At 33.8% G+C, this 18,950-nt stretch overlaps 1 protein-coding gene across 1 annotated transcript in view; it reads right to left on the reverse strand.

Annotated features, from left to right (window-relative positions):
- Positions 1-226: 226 nt before the first annotated feature.
- LOC126914038 (uncharacterized) overlaps positions 227-18,950 on the reverse strand; it is a 115,129-nt gene continuing 96,405 nt past the window's right edge. The window contains exons 4-5 of the mRNA XM_050717475.1: positions 10,988-11,188; positions 227-10,876 (exon numbers count right to left, since the gene is read on the reverse strand). Coding sequence (XP_050573432.1) covers positions 10,527-10,876; positions 10,988-11,188 — 551 coding nt within the window. The 3' untranslated portion in view covers positions 227-10,526. The remainder of the gene's footprint in view (positions 10,877-10,987; positions 11,189-18,950) is intronic.

Below are 18,950 nucleotides of genomic sequence, written 5' to 3' on the forward strand. Positions count from 1 at the left end.
TATAACACGTAAAATCGTTCGGAGTTTCGTGATAGTAATAATGTTCGAGGTCTATAAATGAGAAGTATTAATATTTTAACTAACTTAAATCGAGATAAACGTCGAAAGTTGTCTTTTTTTTTTTTTGCTAAAAATTCGGTCGTTTTATCTGTCACGATGACCTGATAAAAATGGAAGAAATATTGTTGCTTGGTAGCCGAAAGGTAAATTAAGTAACAAAATCACGTAAAAATTTGCAGCTTCATATATTTCTTTCTTTCGTAAAAATGAAAGGCGAGAACTCTGTTGCAGTTCTGTATACATTAATCATCGCCATAAGTATCATTACTCTGCCTATTATTATTGAATACAGTTATATTGAAAATAGCATTACGAGCTCTCAAAGAGATGACTAATAATACCATTGTTCTTCTTTACAATGCCGCTCTTAATCAATATTTCTATTACTCTTTATTACACCTACTAATTATAATTCTCGTTACAAACCCTTTTATTCATATTCGGTATTATTTTACCATTATTAATAATCATAATAATAGTAATAATAACATTGCTAGTATCGTTATTGGCGCAATCGTACGTCTACATACGGTATATTCCAAAATAAGTGGTATAAGTGAAAAAGAAGTGATTTCTTATAAGTAGATTAAATGTTCTTCTCTATACCGTCCAAAAGACCGAAAATTGTAATTTTAATTTTAAGATCATATAAATAATTTGTCTTCGTAGTTTGAGGTCTTGCGCGATTTTATCAATATTCATTATTATTCGTTTTATCAACAATAATAAGAAATACAATAAAACAAATCTTTATCCAGTAAATGTATTTTTCTATTAAGTTTTCTGTTAGTTCGTTAATTCAACAGATCGCTGATTCTTAAAAAATATTTATTTCTACCACGATTATTTTTATAGGAAATCACTTTCTTATATAGTACAGCATATTGTAGAGCACTTTTATATACATTTACATTGGATCGCTGTATAAATGTTGAAGACGCGTTTGCTGTATATACAATATATATATATATCATTTTAATGATTCCTTTTATCGATCAAGGGAAAGTTGTAAAATGTTCACAGTTTCGTGACGTAAAATTTCAGTGTATTAAACACACTTTGTTATACCGTATATTTTCAATTCCATCAAAAGGTTTCGGGAACGATATAGTTATTCATTTGGAAAATAATTAATACGAAATAATTACGGCATCGTACAACTGTTTAATAAGAAATCGTTTACTTAAGTATGAACAATTATACCGAGAAACCATGCGATAAAAATGATACAAGTTACAACGACGTTAATTAAACCTGTTATTTATATAAATTTGGCTAAATTTTATTTCGCAAATAGAATTGGATGTACAACATTTTGTAACTTATTACCCTCGATCCACGTTCATCTAAATGAAAAACTTGATGCGAGTTTTCTTCTCAGTAAATTACAGGTTTCAAGAGATTCATTGAGAATAATGTTAATTATATTGCCATTAAAAATGTAACGCACCTATATCATTTGCCTATATCGATGAGTTTGCAGTATTATTTTAAATAACATTTTACGTTATCTTTAACAATTTGTTAAATACTTTTTTTTACACAGACAACAAAAACATATATATATATATACATCATGCTTTTTACATTGGAGCACTACGAAACGATTGATCTAGTAAAAACCTTGAAGTTTCGTATTATAAAAATTGCAAATTCTGTATTCAAACACTTTTGAATAATCTCGGTTCAAACTATTTAATTCGTGAATTAAAATATTCACCATTCAAGGTTTTTCTTTTTTAAATTAACTGTTAGTCAATTATTTGGACCTACTGTTGTTCTTTTTTATTTACATCATTTATGATACAACTTATCTTAATTAGAATATAATTGTCGCAATGAGATTCATAAAGCAAAAAATGTTTGATAAAACGAAGCAAAATTATTTGCAAAATCTCTTTTCTTTCTTATCAAATTCACGTTCGTATTCGTTCTAAAGCTCGCTTAAGAAATAATTTTTCATTCTTAATTTTTACACATTGTTTAACTAAAATTAATTTAAGAAGGGTCGTATTTCTCGTAAGCGGACAAATTTTTGAAAACATTAGATTGGAAACCTATCACCTTTCAGTTGGCATATTTTTCTTTTATTTTTTCATTCATAATAATTGTACAAATTTTTTCGTCATTAAATAATAATTTCCATAACTTCTAACCACACTGTGCCAACATAATCGTTCGCCATTGTTCATCCAAAAAGCGTGAATATAGCCTGAATAAATATTTTAAGTTTTCTTCACAACCTATAATGCCTTTGCTTGCAACGTTAGAAAATACGATTTTATGAAGCATTTTTGGGCGTCCGCTTATATACAAACGTTCTAAGTATGTGTTAAATTTACGTATTAAATACATAGTACGTAATTAGTTGCATGTACACTCCCATTCATAAGCACTAAAACGTCTCTGCTGGCAAATGGAAAATTAAATAATCCGAAAAATCATTAAGCAATTATCTTTATTCCGTATCTTTAAAAATTATTGTTAAAATGTTGATGAAAATCTTATCGATTCTGTATAATAATTTGCGACGTATCTCGATCTCTGCTTCGACCAATTTTTCCATTGCGTTAATTCTTTTATTATTTGATTCTATGCATAATTAACGCGTGTTATTAATGTAATTAAATTAGTATTAATGCAGCAAACGATTACACGACAGTCAGATTTAAACACTTAGGCACACCTTTCAGAGTTTCTCGTCTCGCTTTTTCTCCAATTTTTCAATTGAAATAAAAATCAGGAGATTTTGCAGCAAAATACATAATTCATTATTTTCCTGTAACTTTTGCAAATATACCAAATTCTACAAAATTTTGCTGCGCGTTTCGAATCGTTATTTCGCTTAAATATAAATGAAATACAAATTAGTTGGTTACACATGTAATAGCTTTTCTGATAGTTTTTTCTTCCGCAGAAGTTTTAATACTGATAAACGGGATGTGCATATTCTCAAAACTATTGTATATTGACTAGAATCGTGCTATTGTATTGCTAATGGAAAGTCAATTTTGTAAACCCTGAAAATTTATTAAGACAGGCTATTTCTATTCTATTTTATTCGATCGACAAGCTATATCTTCTTTACGCAACAGACTAACTCGGGAAATATTTTTCTCAGAATGTGTTAATTTTAAACTGGCGAGTGAAGATAATTTTAGTTTCACCATTCGAATAGAAATTTTGCATTATTGTTGGAACGGTAGTGTCGTTACGCAGCTATCTCCTTTTTCAAAATGAAACACTTCTCGTGTAAGGCACTAGAATGATCGTAGGATCGGCTTTTTCAAGAAAGGAAAGAGCACAAAGTCCATTTGAAATTTTATTGTTAGTACTACGTGCGGTAAGTATAATTTACGCGTGTACACACTATTCAAGAGGATTAAAAAGTTACACTATCTTTAAAAAGTTTAGAGAAAGTGTTACGTGTTATGTTATACATGCTATTAATTCTTCATCTATTGAAAAAGCGACAAAATTTTCGAAAGTTTTTTCATTCATGAGATATTGAAATATCGAATTTGTTTTGATTTGATGAAGTAATTTCTGAATTTTTTATTGAAATTGTTAGGTATAAAAATTTCGCCATCGATGTACGTGCCTTTTGTAGATATACATCTCTATACAATTATACAGGGTGGTTGGTAACTGGTGGTACAAGCGAAAAGGGGTTGATTCTACGCGAAAAAATAAGTCGAAAATATAGAATAAAAATTTTTCGTTTGAGGCTTTGTTTTCGAGAAAATCGACATTGAATTTTCGCTCGGTACGCGTGCACTTTATCACGTCTCGTTATAACGGCTCTCACTGTAGATCGTTGTCTCGATGGATATTATCGCAGTTTAAGTTTGTTTTTGCTGTAACGGAAAATTAGGAATACATAATGAAATAATATGAAGTAATCATAAAGTTTATTATTACAAAAATTGCTGAAAATGTTGCCCATTCTGCCGAACACATACTTCTGCTCTTCTAAGTAAATTTCTATGAACACTTTCTAACATGTTCGATTGTTTTAAAGTATGAAAGGCTACAATAAAGTGCACGCGTACCGAGCGAAGATTCAAAGTCGATTTTCTCGAAAACAAAGCCTCAAACGAAAAATTTTTATTCTATATTTTCGGCTTCTTTTTTCGCGTAGAATCACCCCCTTTCCGCTTGTACCACCAGTTACCAACTACCCTGTATATTATCGCTAATTTATTAAGTATTTTAAGATGCATATGAAGTGTATGTTTGAACAATAATTTATCGAATATCTTTATTAACTTTACCATGTTTATCAAGATTTCAAGTGTGTATGATATCTTTTATCCTTCACGTTTACTCGTTATATGAACAATTTTTGTGCAATCTCAATAGCTATAGAAATAATGCTATATACACACTGCACACCTAAACTGAATATGCTATATACAAGTCGAAAAGTTATATCAAATATTCAATGCATTAGTCTCTTCAATATATCTATGTATATAACGTCATTTGCTACAACATACACATTCAGAATATATATATATATAGTTCCATCTTATATATTCTTCATTCAAGTTTATTGAAATAAGTTTTAAGGAGTTGAATGTTATTTGTTAGAATCATGTACTTTTCAATCATTTTGAACAGTGTGGTTTAAAAACCTCTGGTTTAATTGTTATTCAAAAAGTATCATTATCAAAGTTCTTTAAGTCTTGAGAAAATTCTATTAGAGCTGATTGCCTGTAAATCTCGACAAAATCCTATTAGATGATCGTACTTTAAATTTATCTAATATGATTCCCTTTTTTCGAACACATTCGCTTTGCTCGATCGTCAGCGCGATTTTACAGTTTTTAAACCATAAGCAGGAAGACAAAGAACAAGTACTTTGCCTTGCGTGAAAATTATTCGCGAAGCAAAGAGTGAACAGCGACATTCAATGTTTATCATTAGATCTTGCAATATCATCGACAAAGCGTAAGGTGCTTTTAATAATGATCGTTTGCACTATGCGTGCTATATTGTTAATCGTCTTTCGCTCTAAGTGGCTAGAAAGGCACTATGTTTCACAGACAATTCCTGCGGAGAAATCAACAACTTCCACCTCTTCGAGTACAGAGAATATATTTGAAAATCCTGGTGCAGCAAAGAACAGGATGATCTTCTTATTCCGAAGAAAATATTCTCTTTGTACAATAGTTGTTCAACATTTATTTTATTCCGTAATCGTTGATTGTTAAACATATTTCGACACAATAAGAACTTTTGTCTTGGATAATATATTAAACTACCTTCACTTCTGATTCAGAGAAAGTATTATAAAAATTAGTTAAAGACAGAAAATATAGCATTAACGATAAATTACGATGTTGATGAAATTACGTTAAAAACCATATTATTATTTGATTATCGAATAACTTGTAATATAGTTTTAAAATAAAACCGGTTAAAAGAAATTTAAGAGTATGGAAAAGTTAACATCGATAATAATTTCGAGTGCCGATTAAAAAATATTACAAATTATGGTCTGTCCTTTTAAAATAATTTTTAAATCAAAATTGATAAGTACAAAGGCTTCAAAGTAAAATTTAAAAATTACTATTTTACGGTAACCTTTAACCTAAAATTCATTACCAAACGATATATAATGTATGTATATAATAGTCTGAAAGTAGAATTTTGAAATTACAGTACTCTATCAAACGAAAGTTTATTTCGAAAGATCTACACTTCCGATTTATTTCCTCTTCTTTTCTCAATTTCGTTCATCCTATTTTTCCGATGCACCATGACTTTTGGCCCACTCTGCAGGTATATCTTCGAGAAGCGTTACATGCTATATGTATAACTATAATTGTACTTGCAACTACCTTGTAAAGTATTTCTCCGTTTCCTTTTTAATTACTGCAGCATTACGAGTAAATTTTTGAATATTTCAATGCACCGACTATCTAATTGAAATATCAAAAACTTGTTTCAAAAATTTCGATTTCCTTAAAATAGGAAACAAAATGGTCGAATACAAGTAGCATGGCAGTTAATGCTGAAATATAGTTTCATATGGTTCACATCAAAATACGTTATCTCGCTTGTTGATTAAATATTCGTAAATGTTTCGTTAGATCCGTATATTGCTTTACGTTCACTACAAAGCTACGAGGAACTTGACACATTTTGCACAGAATTCGAAAATAGTAAATTGGAGCTTTTGAATGACAGATATTTCGATCTTGATACGTATCGCAACGACGCTCTTGTATTATTTAAGAGTTATTGTATAAGAAAGTTTCGAAGTAAATTAAACAACTGTGATTTGTAAAAGAAATGTAATAAAATTAGAATTATGAGTGTTTGAAAAATTATGAACGAAATTTTCCCTTATAAGTTACTTTTTACCGTGAGAAGAAAGAAAAATTCCATGTAGAAACGAATCGATAAAGAATTGCAACAGTTAAAGTCGTTAATTAAATTAAATATTTCGAAAGAAAAGAAAACCAAGCAATTAATTTCAAATCTCAGCTTCATCTTCTTCCATAAATATAAAACTATGTAGTAAATAGAACGTATTCATGATAGGCATGTATAAGCTGTTTCTATTGGCCAATATTTTCAATATTTTTACCAGAAGTATTTCAAATACATGAAATATATTCAAATTATTTGCAAATATCTAGACGAAGTGACCAATATTTTTGAGCTAAGAAGAATTAACCAATGGTATAGTTGATATGAAAATGAGTGCCGTGAAAATAATAAAATTTGCACATTAAACCGGAAAATAGCGTAAAACATGTTGTGTGCCCTCAAAATTTCATAAGAATACTTACGAAATTAGCTGAACGCCATTCGTCGAGTTCTACCGATGATAGATGACCAAACACAATTTTCAAAGCACTGACACTAACTGCATTATGTTTACCGCGTAAATATATAACCAACTGGTTCCACGAAAATGGATACGAAAGAGATGTTAAATATAGAAAGAACAGAACAGAACGAACGTAATATGACAGAAACAGAACGATAGAACGAATGGAAAAAAATATTGCTCATGGTGTTACTTAAGACGTCGTAACGTACCATACGAAACTGTCAAAATATTCCAAACTTCATTCGCTCCAGAGGTCGCTCACTCCGTTATTACGTTCAAAAGTATATATATATATATATACTTGAATATTATCCATGCTGCTATATGAATTGATCCGAGAAATAGGTTTAAACGCGGCTTAACTGGTCTTTTATCGACAATACAATACCTTTTGTCTTATTCAAGACGTTAATTTATAATAAATTTATAATAATTTATAATAAACAACTTTTACAATATACATATATTATAATTAGTAATAAGTGTTAAATGAACGACGTGAAAATGAAATTATTTTTAACGAACGATCGATCGATTTTTCGTTCAATAAAGCAAGATGTAGGTATCAAAGGATGTTACATTTCGTGTTCCTTTTCTTTTTTATATACAAACTAATCGTTTTATTTATTCTGAGAAGATTACGAATAAATATTTCGTCCGTTAAGATGTATATCTTTTCTTTAACAATCGTCACCTAATTTTAACAAGACTACGATTATGACCGAGTCTAGCAAAATTTCAACTTGCATACGTTCAGTTACAAAATATCGTTAAGTACACCGTTAACTATACATCCTTTTCTTTTCTGGCGTAATGCTGTGGGAACAACTGTGTCTTGGTATTACAATCAACGAGTAGGAACGACCAAATCGTTCGTCGTCTGTTTATATCGAAAAAAATTTGCAAAGGATTGTCAACGTAGAATGCTTATTTCCTGACTTGCGAAATGAGGTTATATAATTCACAAAATAAGTAAACTTATTTTTAATCGAATCTTTACGAAAGAAAATAAAATATTTATACAAATTATATGGACCACCGTTATTGCGCTCCATGTTTACGTGAAGATCATTTCGAACAATCGCTTCAGACTGACCGCACGCGTTTGGTTCAATTCCAGCGATGAGCCAACCTCAACTATAACAGCAAGTTAGAGCCGCGACAAAAAAAGGCTATAAAAAGCAACGTACCTGTCCGAGATGGACGACTTTTCGACAAAAAATTTCCTTCTTGCCGTTACAATTTTCATCATGACGATTCTTAGGCCTGTACGCGATGTGACTATACGCATGGCGTATTAAGAATACATTCTCATGGTTATGGTCGCTTACAAAAGTTTCTTCCGAAGAGATTAACATTTCCTTTGTTTAACGGTACTTCGAAGAACGACACTACGGTTATTATGTATTCTTAAGAGTGCCAATTTTCTAACATCACATACAGGCCAGAGAATCACTCCGTTGCAATAGATATAGCTAGCTACCTATAAACATTTCTGTATACATACGTATACATATTAATATATAACATTTAAGCGACAATATACGCATCACAATATTATCGTTCGGCGTGTCACACAAGATCGTATCTTAATAGATCACGATCCATACGTATGTATACGCTTCTATACCGATAAAAACGGCTGTACGAAAAAGAAAGTAACTAACGGCTCGAAAAAAAGAAAAGAAGAAACGATCAGTCGATTGTGTTTTATAGATGCTTGTGTTGCGTATGCGTATGAATGAATACGTATGACTGGTGGTACATATTAAATCGTATGCACATACATAACATCATCGTTTTACACACTCTTCCTTCTCTTACAGTCATGTATTTTCGACTTTTGTTATGCGCAAACCGCTCAACCTGCATTACATGAGTAGTTCTCTTCTTTCACGCTCTATACGCATTCGGATTTGGAGGCGGATCTTAATGAAGACTTTTTCACGATAAAATTTGTAAAACTCCACTCACTTACACTAGTTTTGTTTACTCTTAAGACTGTACAAAATTAAACGAGAAAACGGTACTTCTTTATATAAATTTAACATTTCCTCTAGATTCGAGTCTATGGACTATTGTTTATTAAGCATACGTTTTGTCTCTCTTTGCGTATATATACACATTTTAATGGATTGATTGCTTTTTTAGTTTATCGTTGGTGCTTCATAAACGCGTCCGAAAAAAAAAGGAAGGAAAAAAGAGACCTGGTTCGAACTTTTATCACAGTATCGTATTACTGCAGTATGAAGCTCTTGGGCATTTTGGTGCGAAACGTAGCTGGCACGCGAAGTTCTCTCATTTTCTTTCGCTTTCCTTAGATACACGCACGCATGCACACACACATTCGTTCTATCACTCGTGCATTGCACCACGAAGGAAGCTGGGAAGGCACAGTGTATGTACATATATGTATGTACAGCACCGAACGACGATCGGAGACAACTACAGTACTCGTGGTACACGACATTTGAATATCGATGAAACTTCATTACAAGATTATACAATTCAGCGCTGAAATACCATCTTAATATATATTAAAATAAGGAAATATATTGAGAAAAGTTTTGTGACCTTCTTACAAAAGTTACATGTTTAATTCCGTTATTGGTTAGAGGCTTCTGTCATTGAATTAAATAATCAATGAACCAACAAAAATATCTCCAAATCGAGTGAATTCTTATTATTTTTTGAACCAACAAACCTTTTCTCGTATTCAATTAAATTCAATCTAAAAGCAGGAAATTTATACTACAAATAATATTACTTTCATTATTAAAGTAAAAGTCTTTTTGAAGGTAACATAAAACGCTAAGTACTTCCTTTGATTCTGTTGGCAGTGTTCTCGTTTCTTGATAATTTAAATAGATTTTAAAATCCATGCAATTAACGAACTTTTCTTACTCTCAAACACCATTGACTAGACCTTATCGGAAGCCCAAGTTTCTGCTTCCTTGCAGTACAATGATTAATCATAAACGAGGACATGGCCAGACAGTACAAACATTAAAACTTATGATCAATACCATGAAAAAACGACTGTATCGTGAAAAACGACTGTATTGACACGTCAATTTTACTCTCGCACTTTCCCTGATTTTAGTTAATATTGTTTATATTATGTTATTCTTAATGCAAGACATATTAGCGTCAAGCCTAAAAATGTTAAATACCACTGACTAGACCTAGCGGAAAACCACCGCCTCACTTTTTATAAAATCTCATTTAACATTATCAAGAAAGTACAACAGTATCATTGACCGATCAAGAAGAATATTGCGATACAATATAGTCGAGTTACAAAATTAATGATAATCGAGTACCACGTATAAACTGTGTATGCTCCGTTCGTAGGCACAAGAATATAAAACGTTCTTGTCAAATGATTCTCGTTTTTCCCTGTTTTTATAAAACGACGCTGTTCCTGGATGTATGGCGGCGTACTTTGGTAAGACTGCTGGCGGCGATCCACATCGTATGAGTATCCGTTGGCAGCCTTTGGGACGGAGCTTCGTCGTTGCTGCGTCAGTTTCACAGATCGGTCCTCTTGAAGGACGACGAGGAGGAAGAAGAGGCGCAAACGGACGAGACTGTATACCTTCGTAATGAGTTGTAGGGATCACCTGCATGGTGCTAGGAGTACTTCGAGCCAACATGGACAAGAGGTGACTTCCTGTCTTGAGTACTTGGGTCCCCAGCCTTTGGCGAAGCTGATGCGGACGGAGTTGATATCAACAGGACCAGAGGCAAAGCCTGAAGCCTGATTGCTCGTTCTTGTAGTACTGCTGCCATATGGAAGCTGTAGAATTTTGGTACGGTCAAAGATATTCAAACAAAAGCCTGGAGGCACACGATAGACAAGTAGTGTTCTAGACTCCGGGTCATCCAGAGTAGGTGAATTCACAAAGATTGGGCTCTCAGATCTGTTGTACGCCCACACACCATCTTCTTCTTGACTAAGCATTAAACCTGCAAATAAATAATTCAGATTCTTTATTTCCCGTAAGATCTTTTCTTTAACTAACATATATCTCTATGTTTTTGCGATAATGTACTACTAATAAAATAAAAGGAATTTACCAAGACCAATTTTGCTTCTTGTTCTTTGGACAGCAGGCGGTGCAACATGATTTTCAGCCAATGTTGCTAAGCAAAGGCCATCACCATCATGGAGGGAATCAAACACATTTACTGTTGAAGGTTCTACAGGGTAGAGGCGACCCACTCTACCACCCAATTCCCAATATGCTAATGTACACCATTCCTTTTGTCCTGTTTCACCTGTAACAGATAAGAAGAATTATTATGAATTATATATAATTACTACCATGATCTGGTCATCACTATGATTTCTAGTAACTACCATATAAAATACAGATAACTTAATGCATCATGACTTTCAACCTTATCCTGTTTATAAGGATGTACCAATTAAACTTAAGAAATCATAAATTGAAGGATCATAATAATCATCCTTTATACCACTATATCTTATTCCAATGTAAAATTATATTAATTGCAAAACATACATAAAATACATAAAAACAATGTTAACGGCATGACATGCAAATCAAGTGTATTTTCATGGTAAGCATATATTGCCATAAAGAATCAATTTTAATAACGATCATTTCTCTTGTTAATTCCTCTTTACGAACCAAAAGGAACTTGTATCCAACGACTGTAAGTTTGTTAATTGAAAGTTCTCGATAGCGTGGGCATCAAAGAATTTAATCTACCGTTTTTATGAAGAACTTCCACGAATTGCGATACAGGCATGCCTCGAAACGAGATGAGATCTGTCATTAACGAGGAGTCTTTCTTTCTTGGTAAAAGTGTTCACTCGGTGAGAGGCTGCGGGCGTACGAGCGGTATCATAAAGGACTTGTCGCCGGAAAGTCCCACGCGTCTCGCCGACCGTTGTGGGGACGATGGCGCCAGATTCGAGAGTAGACAAGAGAGTAGACGGAGAAAGGAGAAAGAATCTGCTACAACGCAGAAAGCCAGGAGTTACATATATTTATGGGATAGGATACGGCCATAGAACTTTCAACTTGTCAACTTCGAAATCGTCAAAATCTTTTCACAAACATAGATGATACTTCATTTTAAATATAAATACAAAGATACTTAAATTTACTCCTAAAATCAAAATTATGACCCCTTTTTGATTTCGAGATTCTTTGCTTTGATATCGAAATAAACATCTTGTTGAGCTGCCCTAAATATAGAAAATCTCGTTCTAAATACCAGATTAAAGAAACTCTAGATGAAAATCTCAGCGATAAAAAATAAATTTCAAAAGTTTTACCCGAGAGACACGGTGTTATGCACATAAAAAAATTTGATCCCCATAATATTTTTAAGTCTTCATCATCGCCGCCAATAACCATGTATATAAGCATGTGTAGTAGATACCGTGTTAAATATATAAGAAGAAAATTGCTTTCAATACTTCGCATTTGATATTAACAGATTTAATAGTGAAAAATTTCTAAATATATAAAAAAATGTATTTCACGTGACTTAAAAGCTGTTTTCAACAAAAAAAAAAATATTTACTTAGTCAGTTTCTACGTTATTTTCAATAATCCAGATAAAAGACATCGTAAAGAGCTCATCTATCGGTCGGTGATACCCGATTTAGCTATCGCAAAAATTGACCAAATCGTGTTTATTTGCTTCGTTTTAACCGATGATTAATGATACCGGTCGACATTCATGGGGACATGGAATACTGGCACCCAGATAAAAGGATGTACTACAGGTGGAGCTGATTGGCGCCGTTTTATCAGACGTTCTTAAAAAGGAACATCGAAAACGCTTTTAAATATGCAAAAGACCGGCAGAGGACGAACGGCCTGACCAATAAATCGATCGTAACTTTTTGCTATAATTAACGTGTCGCCGCGACGACGTTGGCGTCCGAACCTACCCTAACCCGTTCCCGATCAGGAACGTGTTTACGCCATCTTTCAACGGATCCACGAACTTATCGTGCACTTCTTGACAGTAGGTAATTCTCGTTTAATTGTCGCTGCATAATTTTGATCGAATCGAATGATCTTGTCGTGCCGGGACGAACTTAATTTACCAGAGCGTTTGCGACAAGACTGACAAGAGGCATGTCAGACGATAAGAGGAGCGAAAGAAGCGAAGAAAGGCGAAGTGAAGATAACAAGAAGGATGGTAGCTGAGTATGACGAGTTGGTCAGAGACTGGTCATTCCGCGCGGAGGCTGAATTTAGAGGTTAAGAGTCAGGAATAGGAAGAAGAGAGGCGGTGGAACACGGGTGTGTCGAAGACTACGTCCTAGTGTGGCTGTGAGTACGAGGAGTGAAGAGACGGGGCGGAGCCCCTGCTTCCACCAGATAAAAATAGATATTACGAGTTTACCGCGGCGCCAAGATTGCGGGGTATCGCGACGATTACGTCATCGGTAGTAGCACGAGTGGTTGGAGCAAGGACGCTTGTCGCGTCGTCGCCGCCGCCGTCGCCTTCGTGGTCGTGGTCGTCGTCGACGTCGTTGTGGTCGTCGTTGCGGCGAACCACGAATTTTCGTGTCTATCTATGATCGTCCACAGCCAGCTTTTAACCGTTTTCGACAAACCCGTGACTCGCGCCATTCAACCATGGCGCTTCGTCTAAGAACGGACGCACGTGTCTCCAATCTTAAGGCCATTCTCATTGAACGTTACTCGTGTTTCTTCAAAGCTTTTATTTCTTCTTTATCTTTTTACATATGCCATGGTAATATCGATGCAGATTTATCGCTCTTTGAAAGTCAATGTTTGATCAAAATTTAAAATACAGTTTTGTTTACTGTAGCTTCCTATCTTAGAAGTTTTTGGAAATACATGTTTTTGAATATTATTTCTTCCTTAAGCTTTTATCGAAAGAAATTTCATTAACAATATTATAGCTTCATTGTATATAAATTGCTTTCGAATAAAACTAACATTGCAAATATTTCTTGTATGTTCCATTGTTCAATTAAATAGATAATTTAATAAGCATTCACATTACTTGAGAAATTTTATTATTCATAAAATACTGGCACGAAACGTTTCATTTTCGAATTGTGTTCTGCCATCTCGCGTGGTATGCAAACTACACAAGTTTAATTAATTCACGGAGGCGAAACACTCTGATGTCTGAATGGGCCAATTGTCCTTGATATGCAATATGCTAATTGCACGTGATAAAACTGTTCCGTAATATACGATAAGCTGTATTATAATATCACGATATCGTGTAAATATCAATAGGATATTATTACATGGTTCTGTTTTGCCACTACAACAAATATTATTTTCTTATCATATCTTTAAACGAGTATCCCAATAAAATAATTTTATTAGGATATTCTATAAAATAAATTTCTAGAAAATTTTGTACAAATGCTTGAACAGACTCGATAACATTCCTCAAATTGTATTATTTATATTATATTTAATTGATACTATTTATTTGTAATTATCAAATTGCATAAGGTCTCGATTTCATCGAATTACTTAAGAAACAAATTACATTAAAGAATTTGAAGAGTACAAAATAAATTAATCAGAGAATTAAAAGAAAATAATTGAAAAACAATTCCAAATTACACACGTACACGCGTTAATAAATCCTGCTACGTGACTGAACTATTAAATACCAATACATAATATAATCGCGATGATATTTCTATCGTTGCATGTATTATTCAACTCTATATTTAGCTCAGAAATATTGATCATCAGCAAAATCACAAGTCCCGATAACTTCCTCGTTGCAGTGTTTCAAATGTAACTAATTTACTATCAAACTTTTCAATATTGCTATTTACATTTAAACTTCGAACTATTACGTTTTGGTTTATCAATTATGGGAAATATCGTTACAGACCTGAACAAATATCACACGTATTTCATATTGAAATAATCAATTTCAGTTTTCTTTTTTCTTTTTGTAATTCGCGTGTGGTTGTCAACGGAGCCTGACAAATTACAGGCTAATGAGCTCGTGCAACGGATACATACTATTGAACATTCACATGCGTCTTTTATGCGGCGAGCGACTCTGGAAAATTGAAAGCAAATTGAGCCCTGTAATAAAGCAATTCTGGTCGGTACTCTGAAGATCACGATAAAAGAGTAATTGTGGAATTCGTTGCAGCTTGCAGTTAACTGTCCTCGTTTGTGTACTCACGCTGTATTATTTCACGTCTTCCAACCAGATTATACGTCTAGCGATTTTATTCGAAGGACCGTCTTCCGTTTAAAAGAGGACCGTCTTTCTTCAACCCCGTTCGTTAAACCGCTAACTGTAGCCGAATTTTCTTTCTTCCATGCAAATTCTTTTTCGTTCGTTTTTCGGAATTTGTGGTTTCTCTTTAGCAAAGGTCCATATTTACGAAGTATCTATTACTTTAATAATATCGCGTCTTTCGTAAAAGGAGGAATTGCGGGTATCATTTTACGAAAGAACAAGAATGAGAACAGTGAAAGTCACTATTAAAGCAGTCGATATAAGTAAATAGGATGTTTATGAATTGTAGAATGTTAATGTACGTAATAAGAAGTTGAAATGTGAAGCTATGTATGAATTATATACATTTTTTAGTTACTATACATATAGTATGGTATTATAATGATACAAGAGCTTCAAAAATCAACTATTTCAAAAATTTAACGGTGGCAATTGAAGTTCGATAACGCAGAATTAACAATAATTATTAGATTAGTATATTCAAGGTATGTGATATCAATAAAGAATACTTGAATGGTTAAAATTGTATTTCATGCGAGTAAAATAGTAATTATCATGCGATCTTTAACTGAATCGTCTTTACTAATATTATTTTATTATTTATCCGACGCTTCTTTATGAGTAAAAGCCCCTCGGTGAACATCTAAACTAATCTTATATTTTAATATCTAACTCATTCATATCTGAGTCATTGAAAATCAGCTCAGTGACCACACCTTGTGTGTCCATGCTTTAGATAATTTGCACGATACTGTTCCGTGTCTTGGAACATATTTCTGCACACATTCTTATGAGAACACCTGGCTGTATCGCTACCGTACGTACATGGCAATTTGTATGCAACGGAAGAGTCGATCCTCGTGGATTTGCGATTGTCCACGGTTTTCTAAACCGTTAGAAAAATTTTCTGCACCCATTTGAGGGGGGGCTTCGAATCACCTAGGCGATTGATTATGAATCACGCGTTGCGAATTGTCTGGCAAAAGACAACGGGAAAGGAGGCTAGTGTATTTAGTACTTCGCGAGGCCATGAAACCGTAATGTCGTGTACATGAATTCTGCTTATGTGAATATGTAGTTTTGCATACCATTCTGTTTATTACAGCATTTATATGCTAGCTAATGAAGTCCAAGCATATATACTAAGTTTCACATCATTTGGTAGTACGTACTTTCATGCGACTATTAGAAATTTAATACCATGAAGATGAAAGGTGGATATAAATAATAGAATTTAATAAAAAAGCGCTCCATTGGAAAATAAGAGTACGTAAAAATAATCTTTCTAGCTACTGTGTATGAATGGCAAGTAACGCAGAAGATTCTGCCTTTCGCCACATTCGAAGACTATTTCAGATGTAGCAAACATCCTCACATTTAGGATTCGTTAAAATTTGTTTAGCCAAGACCTCTTTTATGGAAGAACGAAGGAGGCTCTTAAAATGAAATAAAATTTATTTCCTAATGAACTATATTTCAAACCCTTTAGTACGCATCTTCGAACTACATTATTCCTTTCTTTCCTTTTTCCTTCATTTTTCTTACTCGTCATATTTGTCAAATAAAACGTATCCTTCTTGTATAGCGAGGCCCGGGGGCTATAACTCGCCTTTAATTCGCGCTTGTCCGCATTATCCATTAACCATTTTCTCTCCGAAATAAGAAGAGAGCGAATGAAACATACTTTGTATATCAACGAAGGGACGCGGGTCTTTCCGCGAAGCGAAGAAAAGAGGGAAACGGCCCGGATGACGGATGGCTTTTAGCGCAATTAAGTGCGTGTGATCCGCGCCCGACGCGACTATTTTCAATAGCCGAGCCTCTTCTGGTCGGAAAGCTCCGATTCGAGGGTGTCGCGACGCGGGAATAAATTGAAATGGTATAAAAAGCACGTTTCGCGTGGCAATTCGCAGAAACGGCCGGCTGTAAATCATTGCCGTAGGTACCAGCGGAAGATTCGTAGGGGGTAAATAACGACTGCTAATAAATTCTGCGCACGACAAAGAAGAAAAGGGAGAAGGCCGAGGGAGGAAGCAGCACGTGGCGGCATCGAAATTAGTTCGGGGCCAGACAGAAATCTTTGCCAGAAGTCGACGAAAACCATCCGACAAATTGAACGTGATTACTTATCGATACGGCCGACGTGGATTCTTTCTATTACCAGTGGAAAATTCGATGACTAGAATTTGGCAGATACTCAAACCCGTTTTATTGGCCTGTTCGGACGATCGAAAATCTGCTATACACTAACTGTGATTTCTGAGTTTCGAATAGCGCGTGTATTATTTTATGTCACGTTCGAAACACCGAAACTAAGGCGCTGTGGAAAAAATTAATTTTATTATTTATTGGGATAAAAACACGATTACGTATACTTATCCGTTTCCGTCATATCGCTCTAATCGTAATATTACATGAATAATAAATAATATTAATGGTACACATTGTATACCGATGGTTTTAATGTTCATTAGAAAATCGTTGTTCTGCTTGATTTTGTCATTTCTTGTGGTTTGTATGTGTATCGTAATGCGAATTGATATATTACATAAATTCAGTGCAGAATTATGAGTTACATATAAAAGATTTATTGCTAAACATTTAGTGTTTTTATTAATATAGACCTTCCCTTTTTACATCTATATGTATCCTTCTTTATAAAAGAATACAATTTTCTTACTAATTTGTTGAAGAAATTAAACGTTACAGATTCCACATATTTCATATATTATGATACTGGAGATTCAAATTTAATCAGTTTGCTGTTACGAAAAGAAGGAAACCTGAACTCGGACATAAATTCTTATCTATGAAAATTGTCTGGAGCTTAATCGGCGAATTAAAAACAGAGGTTTTATGATTCTCGCTTCTCAAGCTTTCCGGGATTAATGGTTATCCGTATCGGTCAGACTGTGTCCACATCGTTTCCCTAATCGTGAAATCACAGATTTCGAGATGATGCTTCCAGCCGATATGGCTAACCGCTGCCGCCTCAGATAATGCATCATCGAGTTTTATCGTGGAATATTTCGAAATTCTCACGACCTACAGAAACAGCCTTGACGATAAATCTACGAATCCGTACCATGAAACGCCATATTTCGTAATCTATCATAGTAATCGTATCTATTAGATTACCACTTTACTATCTACCAAAATATCTTAGATCTAACGTTTGAAAAAATAAATTGATATGTAGCCTCTTCAATTGGCAACTTTCAGATTCGCAGAACTTCTACATTGATATATTTTGAGTATAATTTTTAATCGAAAGAGATGCGTAGGTACTGTAGGTAGCGAAAACTTAGCTCGAGTCTATGCGATAGTTCCGGAAGCGATTGAACAGGTAAATTAGTTTGTAAAACGAGGGAAATACTCGTAGAACATTGGTACAATTATTTACACAATTTTTCCACATTAATGTTTGTACGGAAGTTCGAACTGAGATAATTGATATAAAAAATCAATCAAAACTTCCAGAGATCGTCAAATTGATTCCAGAGTCGCCGATGATCGATAACAACGTCGCTGGTTAATGAATAATTCCAATGCCGAGTTTAGTAGAATGAAATGCCAAAATACGTCCCTAATCGTATCAAAAGTTTCAAGTTAAAACGACAGTGCAAGCGGGCGATACTCGTCAGACGCCGGGGCAATGATTCTTAACTGATAACGTGGCAAAATTTTGAAAAAAGAAAGAAACAAATCGTATCTTGCTTATTTTTATCGTATTTCCAATTACAAAATATTTGTTACAGGTTTTGTTTAGAAAAGGTTTGTTACGCGGTGTATT

The sequence above is a fragment of the Bombus affinis genome, chromosome 3 (assembly GCF_024516045.1).
Source record: "Bombus affinis isolate iyBomAffi1 chromosome 3, iyBomAffi1.2, whole genome shotgun sequence".
Classification (NCBI taxonomy): domain Eukaryota; kingdom Metazoa; phylum Arthropoda; class Insecta; order Hymenoptera; family Apidae; genus Bombus; species Bombus affinis.